The sequence below is a fragment of the Geotrypetes seraphini genome, chromosome 8 (assembly GCF_902459505.1).
Source record: "Geotrypetes seraphini chromosome 8, aGeoSer1.1, whole genome shotgun sequence".
NCBI classification, from domain to species: Eukaryota; Metazoa; Chordata; class Amphibia; order Gymnophiona; family Dermophiidae; genus Geotrypetes; species Geotrypetes seraphini.
This window is the reverse complement of record NC_047091.1, coordinates 103,066,882-103,088,341: the sequence shown is the minus strand read 5'-3', so window position 1 is coordinate 103,088,341 and position 21,460 is coordinate 103,066,882. Positions and strand designations below refer to the sequence as shown.

General features: G+C 45.6%; 1 protein-coding gene across 2 annotated transcripts in view; it reads right to left on the bottom strand.

Moving 5' to 3' along the window:
• CRTC1 (CREB regulated transcription coactivator 1) overlaps positions 1-21,460 on the bottom strand; it is a 387,940-nt gene that overhangs the window by 263,823 nt on the left and 102,657 nt on the right. For both annotated transcript variants that reach the window (XM_033955481.1, XM_033955482.1), the window contains exons 3-4: positions 20,944-21,081; positions 18,554-18,615 (exon numbers count right to left, since the gene is read on the bottom strand). In XM_033955481.1, coding sequence (XP_033811372.1) covers positions 18,554-18,615; positions 20,944-21,081 — 200 coding nt within the window. The remainder of the gene's footprint in view (positions 1-18,553; positions 18,616-20,943; positions 21,082-21,460) is intronic.

Sequence of the window (21,460 nt, the reverse complement as noted above, 5' to 3'; positions counted from 1 at the left end):
AGCCTAACGAAAAAAAACCTTCACAGACTCCAACAGATTCAGAATGCCGTGGCCAAGCTTATCTTTGCAAAAAGTAAATTTGATCACGTCTCACCGCTCCTATCCAAGCTTCATTGGCTTCCGATAATTTCCATAGTCCACTTCAAATGCATCTGCCTAACTTTCAAGATCCTCCACAGCATCCTTCCTCCATTTATTCCACTTTCTTGGAACTCCTCAAATCTTAATACCACCAGACCTACCCAAAAATTGAAACTATCCTTCCCCTCACTAAAAGGCATTTCTCATCCAGGAAAGCTGGGGACTTCCCTCCCCTTCAGATTCACCGAGCTCTGGAAAGCAATGTTACTTACCGTAACAGTTGTTATCCAGGGACAGCAGGCAGCTATTCTCACTAGTGGGTGATGTCATCTGAAACTTTCGGGCGTGTCTCCTCAGTTCAGGTAGCTAGCAGAGAAGCCAACCCAGAGGAGATGGGTGGGACGTGAGAATAGCTGCCTGCTGTCCCTGGATAACAACTGTTACGGTAAGTAACATTGCTTTATCCCAGGAGAAGCAGGCAGGTAATGGGTGACCTCCAAGCTAACCTCAATGGGATGGTGGGAGAGTTGGCAACTTAGGAGAATAAATTTTGTAATACTGTTTGGCCAAACTGTCCATCCCGTCTGGAGAAAGTATCCAGACAATAATGAGAGGTGAATGTATGAATCGAGGACCAAGTGGCAGCCTTACAAATCTCCTCAATCGGTGTCGATCTGAGGAAGGCTACAGAGGCCGCCATTGCTCTGACCTTATGGGCTGTGACTTTACAGGGAAGGGGTAATCCAGCCTGGGCATAGCAGAAAGAGATGCAAGCCGCCATCCAGTTGGAGATGGTACGCTTCGATACAGGTCGTCCCAACTTGTTCGGATCAAAGGAGATGAAAAGTTGAGGAGCAGTTCTGTGTGGTTTGGTGCGATCCAGGTAGAATGAGAAAGCACGTTTACAGTCCAGAGTGTGAAGAGCTGATTCTCCTGGATGAGAATGAGGCTTTGGAAAAAACACAGGAAGAACTATGGATTGGTTGAGATGAAATTCAGTGACCATTTTAGGCAGGAATTTCGGATGAGTGCGAAGGACCACCTTGTCATGATGGAATACTGTGAAAGGCAGATCCGCCACCAAGGCCTTTTGCTCACTGACCCTGCGAGCAGAAGTGAGGGCAACCAGAAAAACCACTTTCCAAGTGAGAAACTTCAGCGGAGCCTTGTTGAGAGGCTCAAAAGGAGGTTTCATAAGTCGAGAAAGGACAACGTTGAGATCCCAAACCACTGGAGGAGGTTTGAGAGGAGGATTGACATGGAAAAGTCCTTTCATGAATCTGGAAACCATAGGATGAGCAGAGAGAGGTTTCCCTTATAGAGGCTGATGGAAAGCCGCAATAGCACTCAGGTGGACTCGTATAGATGTAGACTTGAGGCCAGACTGAGACAGGTGTAGAAGATAGTCCAACACAGAAGATAGGGAGGCTCGCTGAGGCTCCTTACGATTAGAAACACACCAGGAAGAAAATCTAGTCCATTTTTGGGAGTAGCATTGTCGAGTAGCAGGCTTCCGGGAAGCCTCCAATACATCCCTCACCGCCTGGAAAAACTGGTGAGGAGTTACGTTGAGATGAACCTAGCTGTCAGGTGGAGAGACTGCAGGTTGGGCTGAAGTAGAGATCCCTGATGCTGAGTAAGCAGCAAAGGAAACACTGGAAGAAGGAATGGTTAACTGCTGCTGAGTTGAAGTAGAAGGGAGTACCAAGGTTGTCTGGGCCACCGAGGCGCTATCAGGATCATGGTGGCATGGTCGGATTTCAATTTGACCAGTCTTTTGAATGAGTGGAAAAGGAGGAAACGCATACAGAAAGCGATTCCCCCAATCCAGCAGAAAAGCATCTGCTTCGAGACGATGAGGAGTGTAGATCCTGGAGCAGAATTGAGGCAGTTTGAAGTTGTTGGAAGCCGCAAAGAGGTCTATCTGAGGCGTCCCCCACTGAGAAAAGATTTGATGAAGGGGCCTGGAATGGAGTGTCCATTCGTGAGGCTGAAGGAGATGACTTAAGTTGTCCGCTAAGACATTGTCCTTCCTCTGAATGTAGACAGCTCTGAGGAAGGCGTTGTGATGAATCGCCCAATCCCAGACTCTGAGAGTTTCCTGGCAGAGGGAGGTCGAGCCCGTGCCCCCCTGCTTGTTGACATAATACATGGCGACCTGATTGTCTGTACGAATGAGGATCACCATGTCGTGAAGCAGATGTTGAAAAGCTTGAAGAGCATTGAAGATGGCTCTGAGCTCCAGAAGATTGATTTGATGGAGTCTGTCCGCACTGGTCCAGAATCCCTGAGTGCGAAGCCCGTCCAGATGAGCTCCCCATGCATAGGTCAAGGAATCGGTTGTGAGAACCTTCTGATGGGGGAGGAGTGTGAAACAGCAAACCTCTGGATAGATTAGAAGAGGTCATCCACCAAAGTAGAGACTGCTGAAGAGCATGGGTGACAATGATGTGTCGAGTCAGAGGATCTGACACCTGTGTCCACTGAGAGGCCAGAGTCCACTGTGGAATCCTGAGGTGAAGTCTGGCAAAAGGCGTCACATGCACTGTAGAGGCCATGTGGCCCAGGAGAACCATCATGTGTCTCGCTGAGATAGACGGGCGAGAAGATACAGACTGGCAGAGATGAAGAAGAGCCTCCATGCGCTGAGGGGGGAGGAATGCTTGCCGTTGAACGGTATCCAGAACTGCCCCGATGAAGGGGAGAGACTGGGTAGGCTGTAGATGAGATTTGGGAAAGTTGATCTCGAAGCCCAAACTCTGCAGGAACCAAATCGTTGTCAGGGTCACCGGGATGACCCCTGGAGCCGAGGAGGCCTTGATGAGCCAGTCGTCGAGGTAGGGAAATACCTGAAGACCTTGGTTCCGGAGTGCAGCGGCCACTACCACCAGACACTTCGTGAAGACTCTGGGAGATGAGGACAGGCCGAATGGAAGCACTTGATACTGCAGATGTAGATGTCCCACCCGAAATCTTAGGAACTTGCGAGAGGCCGGATGAATGGGAATATGAGTGTAGGCCTCCTTGAGATCTAGAGAGCATAACCAGTCGTTCTGCTCGAGGAGGGGTTAGAGAGAAGCAAGGGTCAGCATGCGAAAATCTCTCCTTGACCAGGAACTTGTTGAGGATCCTGAGATCCAGAATGGGACGCAGACCGCCCGTCTTCTTCGGAACAAGGAAGTATCGGGAGTAAAACCCCCGGTTGTGTTGGTCCACAGGGACCGGCTCGACGGCTCGAAGCCGGAGCAAAGCCTGAGCTTCCTGAAGAAGAAGGGCAGTCTGGGTCAAGTTGGAAGGATACTCTCTTGGCGGGTGGTCTGGAGGGACCCGATGGAATTGAAGAGAGTACCCTTCCCTGATGATGGTAAGGACCCAGAGGTCGGTTGTGATAGCCGCCCATCGATGATAAAAATGATGGAGGCGACCCCCAATGGGGAAAACAGGCGATGGCAGAACGAGGTTGGTTATGCTCCCTAAGAGAGAGTCAAAAAGGCTGAGGAGCCTTGGGGCCAGTAGAAGGCTGAGGTTTTTGTTGAGCCTTCTGTGGAGGCTGTCTCTTCGCAGGCTGTCTCGCAGCCGGAGCCTGCCTAGGTGTGTAACGCTTTTGGTAGATCAAAGGCGGTCGGGAAGGTCGAGACTGCGTCAGCTTAGGTTTGGGACGAAGAATGGACTGGAAGGACTTCTCATGGTCAGACAGTTTCTTCGTCACAGTCTTGATAGATTCGTCAAATAAATCCGCCCCTGCACAAGGAACGTTGGCAAGTCTGTCTTGGAGGTTCGGGTCCATGTCAATGGTCCGAAGCCATACCAATCGACGCATAGCCACAGAACAGGCGGCAGCTCGGGCCGAAAGCTCGAAGGCATCGTAGGAGGATTGCATCAATTGGAGGCGAAGCTGGGACAGCGAGGCCACCACTTCCTCAAATTCGAAGCGAGCCTGCAACTCGATGTAGGGTGTAAACTTCTGAAGCACAGGCAGGAAGAACTCCAAATAAGTGGCAAAATGAAAAGTATAATTGAGAACTCTGGAGGCCATCATAGAGTTCTGGTATATGCGCCGTCCAAACTTATCCATGGTTCTGCCCTCGCGGCCCGGAGGTACCGAGGCATACACCTGGGACGGATGAGATCTCTTGAGGGAGGATTCGACCAGTAGGGACTGATGAGAGAGTTGAGGGCCCTTGAATCCCTTGTGATGCACTGTGCGGTACCGAGCATCCAATTTGCCAGGAACAGCAGGAATAGAGTACGGCGTTTCAAAACACCTCATGAACATTTGGTCGAGGAGCTTGTGCAGAGGCAGACGTAGAGACTCGGCAGGAGGATGAGGCAAATGCATAATGTCGAGGTATTCCTTGGAGTACCGAGAACCGGAATCCAGGGTAATGTCCAGGTCATCCGCCATTTGCCGGAGGAAAGATGAAAAGGACAGCTGGTCCGCCAGCACAGGCCTGCGATACGGACTGGATGAAGTCGAGGCCTCGGGATCCACAGAGACCTGCGATCGACAGGGCGAATATGAGACATAGAGCTCCTCGAACTCCGGTCCCGGAGGAGACATATCCGACGAGGAATACCCCATACGAGGCAGCTTCTTCTGCGGTGAGACCGTAGAGTGCCGAGAGGAGTGCCTCGAAGAATGCCTGGACCGATGCCCCTCCCGGTGCCTGGAAGGGGATCTAGAGCGGCGATGTTTGGAATGGTCCCCAGAAGCCTCCAACGAGTAGATGGGACTCGAGGCCGTAGAGCGTAGAGGTGGAAGATTCGACGCCTCTCGAGACGCAGTCCAGGCCTGATAAGGAGTGTGAAAGAACTCCTCCTGTTGTTTGCGATGCCCAGGGCTTCGATTACCCGAAGAGGGATTCCACACCTCTTCGTCAGGGGGCGTTATGGGCTTTAAAGGGGGCATGTCACTAAAAGAGGCCCGCCTCGAGGGACCGGCCGCCAAGCGCTGCTCCTCCTCGCCGAGTATCGAGAGCGAACGGCGAGGAGGAGGGGGCGGTCCGCCCCCCCGGAGGCGGAACCGGCTGGTCACCTTGGATCGTGGCTATCAACTTGGGTCCCATGGTGGTCATGCGCTCGACAAACTGAGCCTCCAAAAGGGACCGCAACGAAGCCGACAAGGAGGTTGCCGCACCTAAAGTGGGGCCCCCTGCATGGTCTTCCCGCTCTTTCGTGGTTGAGTGCTTTTGCTTGGAAGCCTTCGGCACTTTGAGAACCACAGGTGGAATGGGAGGAGGAGGTACCTGATCCGAGGAGACGGAGGAAGGCACCGGTGCAGCAGGCGGAGTCGAAGCCAGGACAAAAGAAGCCGGTTTCAGGAGACTCGATGCCGCTGAAGTGGCGGGAGGCTTCACCGGAACACAGGAAGCGCTGGCCGAAGTCGAAGCTGAAGGTTCCTGAGCAGCTTCCATCTTAAACATCGACTCCCACAAAAAACAGCGACGCTTGAACGCACGTGCTGTGAGAGTGGAACAAGGCTTGCACGATTTCGGGAAATGTTCGGGACCAAGACACTGCAGGCAGCGTCGATGCTGGTCCGTCAGCGAAATCGCGCGCTGGTACTTGCTACACTTTTTAAAACCAGTAATTGGCCGGGACATAGGCCGAAAAAGCTCCGCCGTGAGATCGAAGGAGCGGGGCCTGAGCCACGGGGCCGACCCGGGCGATGTACCGGAAGAAATTTTTTTTTTTTTTAAAATAAGATAACAAAATGAAACAAGCACACGATAAAGAGAAAAGAAGCTCAAAACCGCGGCGAGTAAGAAGGCAAAAAACGGGTTCAATTGGCGCAGAATTGAAGTAAACTTCTCAGCTCCGCGGAAAGAAAAGAACTGAGGAGACACGCCCAGACCATCAGGCGGGAAGGCACTGGCGCATGCGCGGTGCGGGCATCTCGAAACTTCTGAGTTTCTGCAAGCAAGTATGCTTGTGAGACATCTGTATCGGGGCTCTGTCGGATGACATCACCCACTAGTGAGAATACCTGCCTGCTTGTCCTGGGATAACAACCTTACCTCCCCTCTTCGGAACCTGAGCTCTCTCCAACTTTTCCGTAAACATCTGAAAACCTGGCTTTTCTCAAAAATGTTAACACTCCTTCCTCCTCTGTTTCCTAGTCCTCTAAACATTCTTCTTTCCTCCGATCTTCATCCTTTCCTTGGAGTTCCTTTCTCATCCCAAATCCTGTAAACTGTGCTGAGCTCCACGACTATGGAGATGGTGCACTATACAAACCTAAGGTTTAGTTTAGTTTAGATTCCGAAAAGAAATCAAAACTCTGCTTTTCAAAAAAACTATACAACCTTCTTATTCCCCCCTCTCGCTTCCTCCGCCTTCCACACAAACTACCAGCTAACCTCCCCCTTCTACTTGTATCTCTCCTCTGACCCTATCACAAAACCAACCCTAAACCTCTTCCTCCCTTCTATTCAACACCCTTATTCTGTAATTCCCTTGCATCCACTATATAAGCGTCCCCTGCATCTACTATGTAATCATCCCCTAAAAGGCAACTTCTTGGCAATGTCCAGCCATCTTATACTGTAAATTGTAACTTCCTGGAAATGTCCAGCTACCTTATACTGTTATCCAGCTATCTTATACTGTAAATTGTAACTTCCTGGAAATATCCAGCTACCTTATACTGTTATTTGTAAATTCCTGGAAATGTCCAGCTATCTTACTCTGTAATCCGCTTAGAACTGCAAGGTACAGGTGGAATAGAAGTCACTTATATAATGTAATGTAATATATAAGTCCTTATTTGTTTTGGGCCACTATTCTGCTTTTTTAAGTTGGGGGGTCTAAGAAGAAGTTATATATGTTATTTTACTTGCAATTATATTACTTTGTATTTTGTTTCTGTTCGTTTTGCTTAAACAAGCATTGTTGCTTGCTTTATATTTCAAAATATAATAAATAAATAAAAATTAAAAAAAGAGAAAACTGAAGGCGTGAAGTTATCCAAGAGGTACCAGGCTGTCAGAGACTACAGGTTGGGATGAAGAAGAGAACCGTGACTCTGTGTAAGAAGAGACGGAAATATTGGCAGAAGTGGCTTTCTGCTGCTGAGTTGAAGTAAAAGGGAGAATCAAGGTTGTCTGGGCCACCGAGCAGCTATCAGAATCATGGTGGCAGATTCCTGTTTGAGTTTGACTAGTGTCTTGTGAATAAGTGAAAATGGAGGGAATGCATAAAGGAACTTGTTTGTCCAATCTAGGAGAAAAACATCTGCCTCCAGGCGATAAGGAGAATAGAATAGAGTCTGGAACAGAACTGGGGCAGCTGGTTGTTGTGGGGAGACGCAAAAAGGTCTATTTGAGGGGTTCCCCACTGAGAAAAAAATTTGATGAAGAGTTGGTGAATTGAGTGTCCATTTGTGAGGTTGCAGAATGCGGCTTAATTTGTTTGCCAATGAATTCTTCTCTTCTTGAATACAGACAGCTTTCAGAAAAATGTTGTGAGGTATTGCCCAATCCCAAATCTTCTGAGTTTCCTGGCAAAGGAAAAAGGATCCTGTTCCTCCCTGCTTGTTCATGTAGCACACGGTTACTTGATTGTCTGTACGAATGAGAATGAATTGATCTTGAAGAAGATGCTGAAAAGCATTGAAAATCGCTCTGAGTTCCAACAGATTTATGTGATGGCGACGATCTGTGGCGAACCAGTGTCCTTGTGTACGGAGACCATCCAGATGAGTTCCCCAAGCGTAGATTGACGAATGTGTCGTGAGAACCTTCTGGTGAAGGGGTGTTTGGAACAGCAAACCTCTGGATAGATTTGAAGAGAGCATCCATCATTGAAGAGATTGCCGAAGAGAAGATATTACTGTAATGTGCTGGGAAAGCGGATCGAGAGCCTGCGACCACTGAGTAGCCAGTGTCCACTGAGGAATCCTTAGGTGAAATCTGGCAAAAGGAGCCATGTGAACTGTACAGGCCATGTGACCAAGAAGAACCATCATGTAGCTTGCCAAGAGTGAAGGAAGGAGGAATACTTGATGGTAAAGATGTATAAGAGCATCCTGACGTTGCTGGGGAAGGAATGCTCTGAGCTGCACAGTATCTAGAAGAGCTCTAATAAACTGAAGAGTCTGAGAAGGCTGCAGTTGAGAGGATATAAGGACGCAGAGACAGCATCTGAAATTTTTCTTTGACAAGAAACTTGTTGAGAGCTCTGAGGATCAATATGGGTCGAAGCCCTCCTCTCTTCTTGGGGACAAGGAAATACTGAGAATAAAACCCCGTGTTCTCCTAGTCCAAAGGAATCTTCTCGATGGCTTTGAGAATAAGCAGAGATTTGACTTCCTGTAGAAGAAGAGAGGACTGAAGAGGGTTGGAAGGAAACTCTCTTGGAGGATGATCTAGAGGAATGTTGAGGAATTGAAGAGAATAACCTTCTCGAATGATATTGAGAACCCATGGATCGGAGGTGATCAATTGCCAATGATGATGGTAATGAAGTAGACGACCTCCGAAGGGGAAAGGGAGAAACAGAGATATCTTGATTTAAATTATGCTGAGTAGACGGTCAAAAAGGCTGAGTTGACTTGGGAGCAGCCGAGGTCTGAGATTTCTGGGGACACTGCCAACGTTGCTTTTTCTGCTGTGGTCTAGAAAGAGGAGTAGATTTTGGAGTATAACGTCTCTGATATGAGGAAGATGCTTTGTAATGTTTAGAGGCAGAGGATTTAGGCTTAGGCCTAAGTAACGAATTAAGACTTTTCATGTTCTGAAAGTGTCTTAGTTGCATTCTCAATAGTGTCCCCAACAAGTTCATCCCCTAGGCAGGGGATATTATTCAACCGATCTTGAAGGTTAGTATCCATATCTGCTATCCTTAACCATGCAAGCCTTCTCATGGCCACCAAGATTGCAGACACTCTAAAAGACAGCTCAAAGGCATCGTAAGAGGATTGTACCATGTGCTGCCTGAGTTGTGCGAGAGTATGGAACATGTGTTGAAACACTGACTTCCGATGTGATGGAAAATATTTGAAGTAATTTAGCATAGTTTTTACCCAGTACTTCAAATAACAAGTGAAATAAAAACTGTAATTGATGACTCTTATTAGCCAGCATGGAATTTCTGGTAGAGACGTCTATCAAACCTGTCCATTGATCGACCTTCACGTCCTGGAGGGACAGTAGCATAGACTTTAGAAGGGGCAGATTTTTTGAGAGTGCATTCCACTATGAGAGACTGGTGAGAAAGCTGAGGCTTATCGAAACCAGGAATACGGATAATCTTACATTGTGAATCAAGCTTTCTAGGAGCAGCTGGAACAGAAAAAGGGGAGTCCCAATTTTTACGAAGAGTTTCTTTCAGGATATCATTCAAAGGAAGTTTGAGAAGCTCCTTAGGAGGATGTTTGTAGTCCATGGTTTCTAGAAACTCCGCTAAATACTTGTAATCTGCCTCCAATTTTACTGCCAGGTCTTTACTCATTTGTCTGAGGAAATGAGGAAATGAGACCAGTCCAGAAGGAGAAGACTCCCTATGAGAAGTAGAGCAAGGAGATGCTCTGCTTGAGAACCGTAAGCTTCCGTAGAAGATGGAGATGCCTCATGAGCAGAATGAAGATGAAGATCTGAATCTATAGGAATGGGGGGAAGAACAGTACCAACGTTTGGGCAGGTACCGATCCAATGAAGCAGGTGAAACACACTTACTGGATTTGTCCAAGCGCATAAGAGAAATGTGCTTGGTCTTAGAATAATGTTTGCCAGATTTAGTAGATGGAAGATGTGGAGACGAATGTGTGGATGACTGGATCTATGTCCAGAAAAATGACACTTCTTATGCCAATGTTCTAGAGAAGGTGATCGGTGCCTTGAGGAGCAATGCTTCGGGGAAGGAGACCGGTGTCTTGAAGAACGGTGTCTAGAAGCAAGGCTCGATGATGATGATTATCGGTACCGAGAATGCAATACCAATGAGGTAATAGTGGTACCTGCATTTCGCATGGAGCAACGCTCAGGCTGGGTCGGTACAGGGGGAGCTGACACGGGAGTAAGCATTTGGAACAAATCCCCAAATTCCAATTTAAAGAGAGAATCGAGCTTCTCTTTGAAGGCCTGCACTGACACCTGTGGCTTGGACACTGGAATCAATGGTGCTGCGGCTCGCTCTGGAGAGGATGACATGGATGAAGATTCACCCCTCAAAGTTGAAGCGAGCCGCATCAATGGTCTGTTTGGCTGGTACCACTAGACTCTGTACCTTAGTGGCCTGAGACACCATCTGGGAAGCTGGTGACATCTTAGCTGGCTTACCTGACGGAGCTATGGTTTGTGACACTGACATGAATGAAGGTACCTCAGACGATGGCGATGCAGACGGTGTCCAAGGTACCTCTGATGCATCCATGGTACCGAAAAGAAGTTTTTGTTGCAAAAGACAACTTTTTATAGAACGCTTCTGAAGCAGCACGAACAAGACTCTACGCAGTGCTCTGGGCCCAGGCACTGGATACACCACTTGTGGGTATCAGTTAAGAAAATAATGCGCTGGCACCTGCCACACTTTTTAAAGCCAGTTAATGGGCGGGACATGAGAGAAAAACTGCCTCAGCCAAATCAAAAACTGAAGGCTGAGGCGGAGACAAAGGCCCCACCGTCAAAAACGGCTAGACATAAAAAGAAAAGTAAAGTTCCTTTTTTTTTTTTACGATTTAATAAGAGAAAAGACAGACCGAAAAAAGAAAAAGAAAGAAAGAAAAAAAAAAAAATCTGTAATTTTGCGAGCAGGAAGGCAAAAATAAAACACGGAAAACTGAGAAGACGCCCATCTACGTCGGGAGGGAAGGCACTCGCACATGTGCGGTGCGGTCAGTCATGAACTTTCTTAAGTTCTTAAAGTGCAACAGTGCTTTAGCAGCTGTCCATACCAGGGCTCCGTGTATAATGTCACCCACATGTGAGAATATGCTGCCTGCTTGTCCTGGGATAAAGAACAGTTACTTACCGTAACAGGTGTTATCCAGGAAGAACAGACAGATATTCTCACATGTGGGTGATGTCATCCACGAAGCCCCAGGACGGACAGCTTTAAAAGTGCATCGCCACTTTAAGAACTTGAGAAAGTTTGCGAATTGCGCACACTGCGCATGTGCAAGTGCCTTCCCACCTGAAACTGCTTGTGGCTCTTCAGTTCTTTAAGCAAGCTAACCAGGGAAGGTGGGTGGGAGGGAGGTTGGTTGTCAGAATATCTACCTGCTGTCCCTGGATAATACCTGTTACGGTAAGTAAATGTGTTTTATCCCAGGACAAAAAGGCAGCATATTCTCACATGTGGGACTCCCTAGCTTACTAGAATGGGAATGGAGGGAGAGAGTTGGCAATTAGGACAATAGATTTTGCAAAACTGCTTGGCCGAAGTTTCCAGACAGTAGTAATATGTTACTATATGAACTGAGGACCAAATAGCAGCTTTACAGATTTCATCAATAGGAGTGGAGCAAAATAAAGCAACTGAAGCTGCCATAGCTCTGACTTTGTGGGCTGTGACACAACTCTCCTATTGTAGCCCAGCCTGAGCATAACAGAAGGAGATACAAGAGGCCAACCATGTGGATACGGGACGTTCCAACTTGTTAGGATCAAAGGACACAAAAAGTTGAGGAGATGTTCTATGAGATTGAGTTCTCTGGAAATAGTAGGCCAATGTTCATTTGCAGTCCAAAGTGTGAAGAGCCATTTCCCCAGGATGAGAGTGAGGCTTAGGAAAGAATACTGGAAGTACAATAGATTAAGGTGACATTCCGTGATGACCTTTGGAAGAAACTGTGGATGGGTGTGAAGCACCACTTTGTCATTGTGGAACACTGTTAAAAGGAGGATCCACCACCAGTGCTTGAAGTTCATGAGAAAGACCACTTTCCAAGCAAGGTACTTGAGATGAGCCACAGACATCGGTTCAGAAGGAGACTTCATCAAAAGCAGCAAGGCCTTCATTAATGTCCCAAAGTACTGGAAGTGGTTTGATATTAAAAAGTCCTTTCATGAATCTGAACAGAAGAGGATGAGCAGTGAGAGGTTTCCCACGACTAGCATTGCTAGCACTGAAATGAACTCTAATTGAAGTGGTTTTGAGAGCTGAATTGGATAAATGTAGAAGATAATCCAATACTAAAGAGACAGAGGTGGATCTAGCCTAGGGGTGGGCAACTCCGGTCTACAAGGGCCAGAATCCAGTCAGGTTTTCAGAATTTCCCTAATGAATATGCATGAGATCTATTTGCATGCACTGCTTTCAATGCATATTCATTGGGGAAATCCTGAAAACCCAACTGGATTCCGTCCCTCGAGGACCGGAGTTGCCCACCCCTAATCTAGCCTCATGATGATGAAGAACACACCAGGTGAAAAACCATGTCCATTTTTGCTGGTAATACTGCTGCGTGGACGGTTTTCTAGATGCTTACAAGATTAGTCTGACAGACTGAGAAAGATGAAGATCAGCCGATGTTAGGCCGAGAGATACCAAGCTGTCAGGTACAATGCTGAAAGATTGGGATGCAGAAGAGATCCATGATTCTGTGTGAGAAGAGATGGGAAAATTTGAAAAAATATTGGTTCATTCATACTGAGTTGAAGTAGCAGAGAAAACCAGGGCTTTCTGGGCCACTGAGGAGCTATAAAGATCATGGTGGTGGACTCCTGCTTGAGCTTGACAAGCTTTTTGAGAAAGAGAGGGATTGGAGGAAAAGCATAGAGAAACTTGTGAGTCCAATCCAGTAGAAAAGCATCTGCTTCCAGACGGTACTACCGGGAGCAAAACTGGGGCAGTTTGTGATTGTGGGGGAACATAAACAAATCTATCTGAGGCATTCCCCCACTGAGAGAATATGGGATGCAGAACTGCAGAGTTGAGTGTCAACTCATGTGGTTGAAAAAACCTGCTGAGTCTGTCTGCAAGAGAATTCTGTTCCTCTTGAATATATATTGCTTTCAGGAATATTACTGCGAGCAGTGGCCCATGTCCAAATCTTCTGGGCCTCCTAATAAAGACGGAGGGTCCCCCGTCTTATCTTTGGTGCCGTAGAAATGCCCTGAGATGAATAGTGTCAATCAGAGTTCCTATGAATTGTAGTTTCTGAGATTGCTGAAATTGGGATTTGGGAAAATTGATTTCTAAACCCAACTGTTGAAGGAAGAGAATTTCATGCAAGTCGCTACTGTCACCCCTTGCGAGGTAAGGTCCTTGATTAGCCAGTCATCCAGGTAAGGAAAGACTTGAAGGCCCTGAGACCATAGCACTGCTACCACTACCACCAGGCACTTGGTAAATACTCTGGGAGAGAATACAAGGTCAAAGGTTAGTACTTTGTATTGATAATGGTGATAAGCCACCTCGAAACAGAGGAGCCACCTGGAAACAGAGGAATCACCTGGAGGCCAGATGTACTAAAATGTGAGTGTAGGCTTCTTTCAGATCCAAAAAGCATAGCCAGTCGCTGCGATCTAAGAGGGGATATAAAGTTGCTAGGGCTAACATCCGAAACTTTTCCTTCAGTAGAAACTTGAGACCCCTGAAATCCAAGATTGGACAAAGACCTCCTGTCTTCTTTGGAAAAAGAAAATACCGGGAAAAAAATCCCCGGCTCCTGTCCTGGAGGAACTTTAAGAAGGGATTCTATCTCCTGAAGAAGAAGGGACATCTGCTGAGGGTGAAAAGACAACTCCCTTGGAGGATGATCCGGAGGTATGTCGACAAAGTGAAGAGAGTATCCCAGCAAGGATAAAAAGGTGAAGCCGTCCTCCCATGGGTTGAGGAAGAGGCTGGGATAAAGGAATAGTGGCTATGCTCTCGAAAAGCATGTCAAAAAGACTGAGTAGGTTTCTGTGGAGCTGAAGCCTGGGGTTTTTGAGGATGCTGTTGCTTCTGCTGTGGTCTAGTAAGAGCAGCAGGTTTGGAAGAAAAACGTCTCCGATAGGAAGACTTGAAAGGCTTGGAAGTTTAAGGCTTAGACTTGGATTTAACCAAAACATCCCAATGTTTCTCATGATTAGTGAGCTTTTGGGTAGCATTTTCAAAAGAATCACCAAATAGCTCATCCCCCAAGAATGGAATGTTAGCCAATCTATCCTGGAGGTTGATATCCACATCAGAGACTCTGAGCCATGTCAAACATCTCATTGCCACTGACATAGCTGAGGCTCTGGAAAACAACTCAAAGGCATCCATAAGCCAATCTCGCCATATACCTTCTAGCCTGGGCAAGGGTGTGAGAGATGGGATGAAAATCCTGTAATTGCTGTGAAGGAATGTACAATTGCTGCAAAGGAATGTATCAATCAAAAGAGGACAATTTCTTAACCAGACGTTTGACATAACAGGAAATATAGAAATTGTAGTTTAGGACTCTGTTACCCAACATGGAATTTTGATGTAGGCGACAGTCAAATTTGTCCATATAGTGCGCCCTTCACGTTCCAGAGGCATTAAGGCATAAACCCTGGATGGGGTAAATTTTTTTAAAGTCAACTCTACCACCAGGGACTGATGCTGAAGTTGTGATTTGTCAAAGTTGTGATTTGTTTAAAGAATCCAATTTTCTGGGAGCTACACTAATGGTAAGGAGGGTTTCCCAGTTTTTATGCAGAGTCTCTTTGAGAATACCATATAATGGTAGTCGCAGGAGTTACTAAGGAGGTTTATCATAGTCCAATGCCTCTAAATATTCAGCACTATGAGCATAATCGGCTTCTAATTTGACTGGAAGCTCTTTGCCCAATTGCCAAATGAATTTTGTGAAAGAAAGTCTTTCTGTTGCAGACTTAGCTCTGTGAGGAGACTTTTGAGAAGTTTCAGAAGTAGTGTCATAAGCCTCTGTAGTAGACACAGGGACATCATCCGCTGAGTCAGACTAAGTTAAGTCAAAAAGTATTTTGGCAAAGGAGTACATCAGGACCAATGGCGTCAAGTCTGGTGTTGGTCCGATGAACATGACGATGTATGATGTGACTTCCTTTTACGCTTCGAAGAGCAGGAAAGAGACCGATGCTTATACATCAAGGAAGCTGAACGATGCTGAGCAGACTTAAATCATCAAGAGGATGAAGAAGAACACTGATGTCTAGAAGAGCTGTATCGACACTGTGATGGAGAACGGGATCTGCGATGAGACACGCTGTTTTTATGCATGGAATATCGGCGCAATACAGGAGATCCAGTATCGGTACCACAGGACCTGGTGGCCTTATATTCAAACTGGACTGGTACCAATGGAGTCAGTGTCGGAGCAAGAAGTTTCACATGTCACTGACTTGTAAAAGCGCTTCAAGCTTCTCACGGTAAGAGAGCACCAGTACCATCGAGGGTGACCATGAAGAGGACGTACACCTCCATGTAGGAGAGGGTAATCAAGGAACTGAAAGGGGTTATAGCTGAACTGCTCCAACTAATAGCCAATCTGTCGATCAAATCAGGAAGGATTCTGGAACACTGGAAAGTGGCGATTGTTATGCCCATCTTCAAGAAAGGTTTGAGGGAAGATCCGGGAAAGATGGTAGAGGCGCTGATAAAGGACCGCATCATTGATCACCTTGACGGACACAGTCTGATCAGGACCAGCCAGCACGGTTTCAGCAAAGGCTTGATGAACTTGCTGCAGTTCTTCGAGGGAGTAAACAGGCAGATAGACAAGGGTGACCCGGTCGACATTGTATATCTGGATTTTCAGAAGGCGTTCGACAAGGTCCCGCATGAACTACTACTTCAAAAAATTGCGAACCATGGAATTGAGGGTGAAATACTCACGTGGATTAAAAACTGGTTGGCGGATAGGAAACAAGAGAGTGGGGGTAAATGGACAATACTCGGACTGGAAAAGCGATACGAGTTGAGTGCCACAGGGTTCGGTGCTTGGACCTGTGCTCTTCAATCAACATATTTATAAACAACCTGGAAATTGGTACGATGAGCGAGGTGATTAAATTTGTAGACGATATGAAGTTATTCAGAGTAGTGAAGACACAGAAAGATTGCGAAGACCTGCAACGTGACATAAACACGCTCGAGAAATGGGCCGCAACATGGCAAATGAGGTTTAACGTAGATAAGTGTAAGGTGATGCATGTCGGTAACAAAAATCTTATACACGAATACAGGATGTCCGGTGCAGTACTCGAAGAGACCCCCTAGGAAAGAGACTTGGGAGTACTGGTCGACAAGTCAATAAAGCCATCCGCACAATGAGCGGCGGCGGCAAAAAGGGCGAACAGAATGCTAGGAATGATTAAGAAAAGGATCACAAACAGATCTGAGAAGGTTATCATGCCGCTGTACTGGGCCATGGTATGCCCCCACCTGGAATATTGCGTCCAGCACTGGCCGCTGTACATGAAGAAGGGCATGGTACTACTCAAAAGGGTCCAGAGAAGAGCGGCTAAGAGGAGACAGAGGGGACATGATCGAAACATTCAAGATAATGAAGGGAATATACTTAGCAGATAAAGACAGGTTGTTCACCCTCTCCAAGGTAGAGACGAGAGGGCACTCTATAAAGTTAAAAGGGGATAGATTCAATACAAACGAAAGGAAGTTCTTCTTCACCCAAAGAGTGGCAGAAAACTGGAACGCTCTTCCAGAGGCTATTATAGGGATTCAAGACAAGTTACATAAGTTCCTGCTGACCCAGAACATACGCAGGTAAGGCTAGACTCAGTTAGGGCACTGGTCTTTGACCTGGGGGCCACTGCAGGAGTGGACTGCTGGGCACGATGGGCCACTAGTCTGACCCAGCAGTGGCAATTATTATGTTCGTCGCTTGGTCACCATCAAGGGACTCGATGCATGGTGACCTGCGAAACCTGTTGGGAAGCTGGCGGCTTTTTAGCTGGCTTACCCGATAGGGTGATGTCCCCCGACGCCGACATTTTAGATGCTGAAGGCTGCAATGTCATCTCGGTGTCCATACCGGTGCCAAACAACTTTTCTTGTTGGAGCTTTTGACTCTTAATTGTACGTTTCTGCAGGGTAGATCACCGTGCACAGGATTCGACAAGTTGTTCCAGGCCAAGGCACTATAAGCTCCAACTATAGAAATTTGTCACTGGCGTCTATAACACTTTTTAAACTTAGTAAGCGCAAGGACATCAACGGAAAAATCGCTTCTGCCAAATTGAATTCAATGGCTGAAGAAAACAACGAGGCCTTCATGGGCAAAGACCACGAGGTCAGAACAGCGAGGAAAAAATATCCTAAATGGTTGGGGGGGGGTTTAAAACGCAAATAAAACACGTATCTAAACTACACAGAAAAAATACAACTAAAAAATACATGAGCTGGAAGGCAAAGGCAAAATTTGAACAACATTCAAAAACACGACTTCTTAGTTCCATGGAAAACTAAGAACTGAGGAGCCACGAGAGGCATCGGGCGGGAAGGCACTCGCGCATGTGTGGTGCGGGCAGTTCGCAAACTTAAATTTTTAAAGTGGCGATGCACTTTTAAAGCTGTCCGTACCGGGGCTACGTGGATGACATCATCCACTTGTGAAAATATGCTGCCTGCTTGTCCTGGGATAAATGTAGATCACATAAACATGACGACATCCGATTTTTGCTTTTGTACATTCAAGATATGACCTAACAGCCTGTTTCCTGAGTATCAGTGCTAGATGGAGTTTAAACATGCCATCTTACAATTCCTGTATTAGAAACATTAAACAACCAGCCAATGATACCTCTTCCCACGTTAATAATAACCTCAAGACCAGTTCCAATGAAAAAAAATTGCTTCTATTTCTGTACTATTTTTCACTAAACCAAAACATCTGCACTGGAAACAAGCACCAACTGTCCTAATTTCAATTTTTAACTCTAATCAAAACAACAGAAAGTATGTAGGCACTTAATTCTTTCCAATCAGTAGAAGCATTTCCATTAGCATCAATGTTATATCTACTGCTATCAACAAAATTGTACTATAGTTCCAAAGGCCTATCCATGTTGCCACATGATCTATATTATGGCTGATGAAGATTTGCATATTATCCAGATGAACATTGAGATGCATTTTTGCATTGTCATGTATGCAATCACCAACTGTTTTGCTATAAAAAAAATAAAGTGTGCAAATGGTTTCTGGTATCATGAAAGCCACAGAACAGGAAAAGGTAAACAGTGACATCAGAAGTAGCATGAAAAATGGGAACTGACTGCCATCTGTCAGATACAGCATTATATGGGAAAGGTAAAACTCATGTATGCGGTTAAATAATACAAATTCAGATACCGCATGCAACACTCAGGGGTCCATATACGTACTAAACTGTAATGTTAACACAAAATACTGTATAATGCACATTAGGCAAATGTTAATGTTTGCATTAATATGACATGGAAAAACAAAATGTTAATGAGCTCACCTCATACATATGTGGTTGCTCCTACACATCTGCACCTAGAAATTTCATTGCCATTTTATCAGTTTGAAAAGTTTATAAAATCAAATTCTCACTAACCTTCTCCAGCTGGTATCCGGTGGAGGCGACAAATACACAGTGCCGTATGGGCAACTGTCTACGTGATTTACTGATTTAAGGGAAAACAATAGGATCTTGTCATTTATACAATAGGTCTAGAAACTAGGGCTGTACATCAATTAAAATTTTAATCATGATTAAAATTTTTAATCCTGCAATTAATTGCATGATCCAAATGTAAAAGATTGAAGCCCATTTCTTCTCTTTCCCCCTGCCCAACAGTGCAGCACCCTCCCTCTTTCCTCTTCCAAAGAGTACATCATCACCCCTTTCCCTTCACCAACAATGCAGCTCACAAATCTCTCCTCTCCACAATATTGGGGTGAAACTAGCAAACTTTAGATCACCTTGCTCAAGCCTCCTCCATGGCATACAATGACCTTGACTTACACAGCCACAGGTAGCAGCTGCACTAGTCATTCTCTTTCCCTCTCCTAGCTGAAATCGTACTACAAGAAGATACAAAGGTCCCCATGGTTCATATAAGCAATAAGCAGTCAACGGCAGGGAGACACAGGAGGAGGGAGCAACCCAATATGCTGTAATTCACTCCTCTTGCAATACGATTTTTGAGGGGGAGAGAGCGAGAGCGAGAGAAGTGCAGCTGCTGCCTGTGGCTGCGGATTTCCCAACTCTTACCAGCAGCAATACAAGCTTTCAGGGGAGACCTAATGGCACCAGCAGCTCTCCAGGGGATGGAAGAGCAGCAGCCCCCAAAGCTCTCTAGGGGATGAAGGAGGAGTCAGAAGACCTAGCACTTTTCCAGGAGGGAAGGTGCAATGGCAATCCTAGCACCTTTCTGGGGTGGAGGAGGGAGGACAGAGCACTAGCAGCTCCAAGGTGTAAGGTGGTCAGAGGCAAGTCAGTAGCAGCTGCCCTAACCCTGAAGGGAACTGTCAGCATGAGGGAGGATCAGCAGCTCAAAGGTGGGTCTGACATCCATCTGATGTCTTCATTGGCGTTCAGCTGATTTCATTTCCCATGTAGCACATCGGAAGTGACAGGAAGGAAGCACGGCTGCGGCGATATGGGCAGGATTTCGATAGTAAGCTTCCCCACATTAATAAATATATATATATATATATATATATATATACTTTTTTACATTGTTAAAACAATTAATGCATTGTGTTAACACGTTAATTTTCAGCCCTACTAGAAACAAATCTGCATGTCAGTCATATAATCTTTAATTTAGAAAATGGAAGGATATTTTGTAGTAAAAATGAACTAAATAAAAAAAGAATCAGTGATGATATATCTTTAGACCATGAAATAACATGTTCAAAACATAAATGTCTAAACCAAATCAAACACATATGGTTATAACTATCAGTTATACTGTGTTCCATTCTTATTTTCAATTTGTTAACTGCCTTTTTAGGTATAACTATTCTACAGTTGATAGCTCCAAACAGTGCAGGTGAATACAGACTCAGTCTTAAAACTGCATTCTAGACTAATGTCAACAAAGCATACATGGGCCAAACACCACGCTACTAGAGCAAGGTCAGTGTAGCAAAATATGAAGTGGATAGCTGCCAGGATGTTTATTCTGCCTTTACTACATACAGGAAGCAATAAATCACTTTATGGACAGGATGCACATTTAACTCCTTTGCTAGTAACAAAATAAAAAATATAACAAAACTGACCTAAGAGACCAAGCACATATTTATCCTGCAACCTACCCTCACCTCTGCCACTCACTTTCACTTTTCTTTAGATCATTCTACTCTCCTATTTCACTCTGCATGCTTTTTAGAAGCTGACAGTATGTTTTGTTTTGGTTTTTGGCGCCGAGGCAGAGGGGCAGAGAGGGGCAGTAGTTTGCTTTTGTTCCTTTGGTCTTTTAGCTCAATTAAAATTTTTCTTTTTTTTAGGGCTATAGTACCATAAACTTTCATTTACTGCTACCTAAAGCTAAGTGGTGGTGGTAGTGGTGGTGTTTCCCCTATTTTATAACCTCCTATTTAGCTAGTCAGTGTAGTGATACACCAACTTATCCATTCAACAGGGATCATAACTGTCCAGTGGCTGATCTCTCCCCCCCACCCCCACCCATGGAGATATGATTGCTACCTCTGAAGAATCCTCAGTCCTGGCAAGCACAATGAGCACAAGCTGGGCCCTAGGAATTGAACCTAGGTGTTTCACATGGCGGTGCACAGCACTTGCCTCAGAGCCACCAGGTCAGACCAATGATGGTGAATATTAGAAAACTTAAGTTAAGAAAAAAAAATAATCTTACATAGACTTTCAGAAAATAAATGGAAATGATTATCTAAATGTAATAATTTCTGGTACTTCAAAATTGGGTCAGTTAACACATTTCAGATTTTACAACCATAAGGTAAATAAAAGGATATCTGACGTCCATGTTTATCCACAGACAGTGGTCGCCTATGTGGGGACCCAAGGCGGTTTCGGTCTCGATATACTCTGTCTACCAGCCCATGATGCCGAGTTGTCCTACTTGTGTCCAATCCAGCTGGCTGAAAAGGAGTCTAAAAGATTGGAATTCAATTGTTTAGTTGATATGTCTTATACTACACCTCTTTATTTACTGAAGAGATACTGGAGCAGATCACAATGAAAAACAATAAAACAAAAAGTTACAACAAACACAAATATCCACCAGTGGATATAGCAAAGTTACTTGCCTGCAGTGGGTGGTTTCCGAGGACAGCTGGTATATATTCTCACATGAGGGTGACGTCATCCACAGAACCCAGTAGAGACACTACCAAATGCACTGTCACTTTACATTTTTTTAAGGCAGTGCCCATACTACGTGCATGCTGGCACTTTCCTGCCTGATGTCAGCTCATGGGATCATCAGCTCAGTAATAAAACTAAGACGGAAACTAGGGGAGGTGGGCAGGA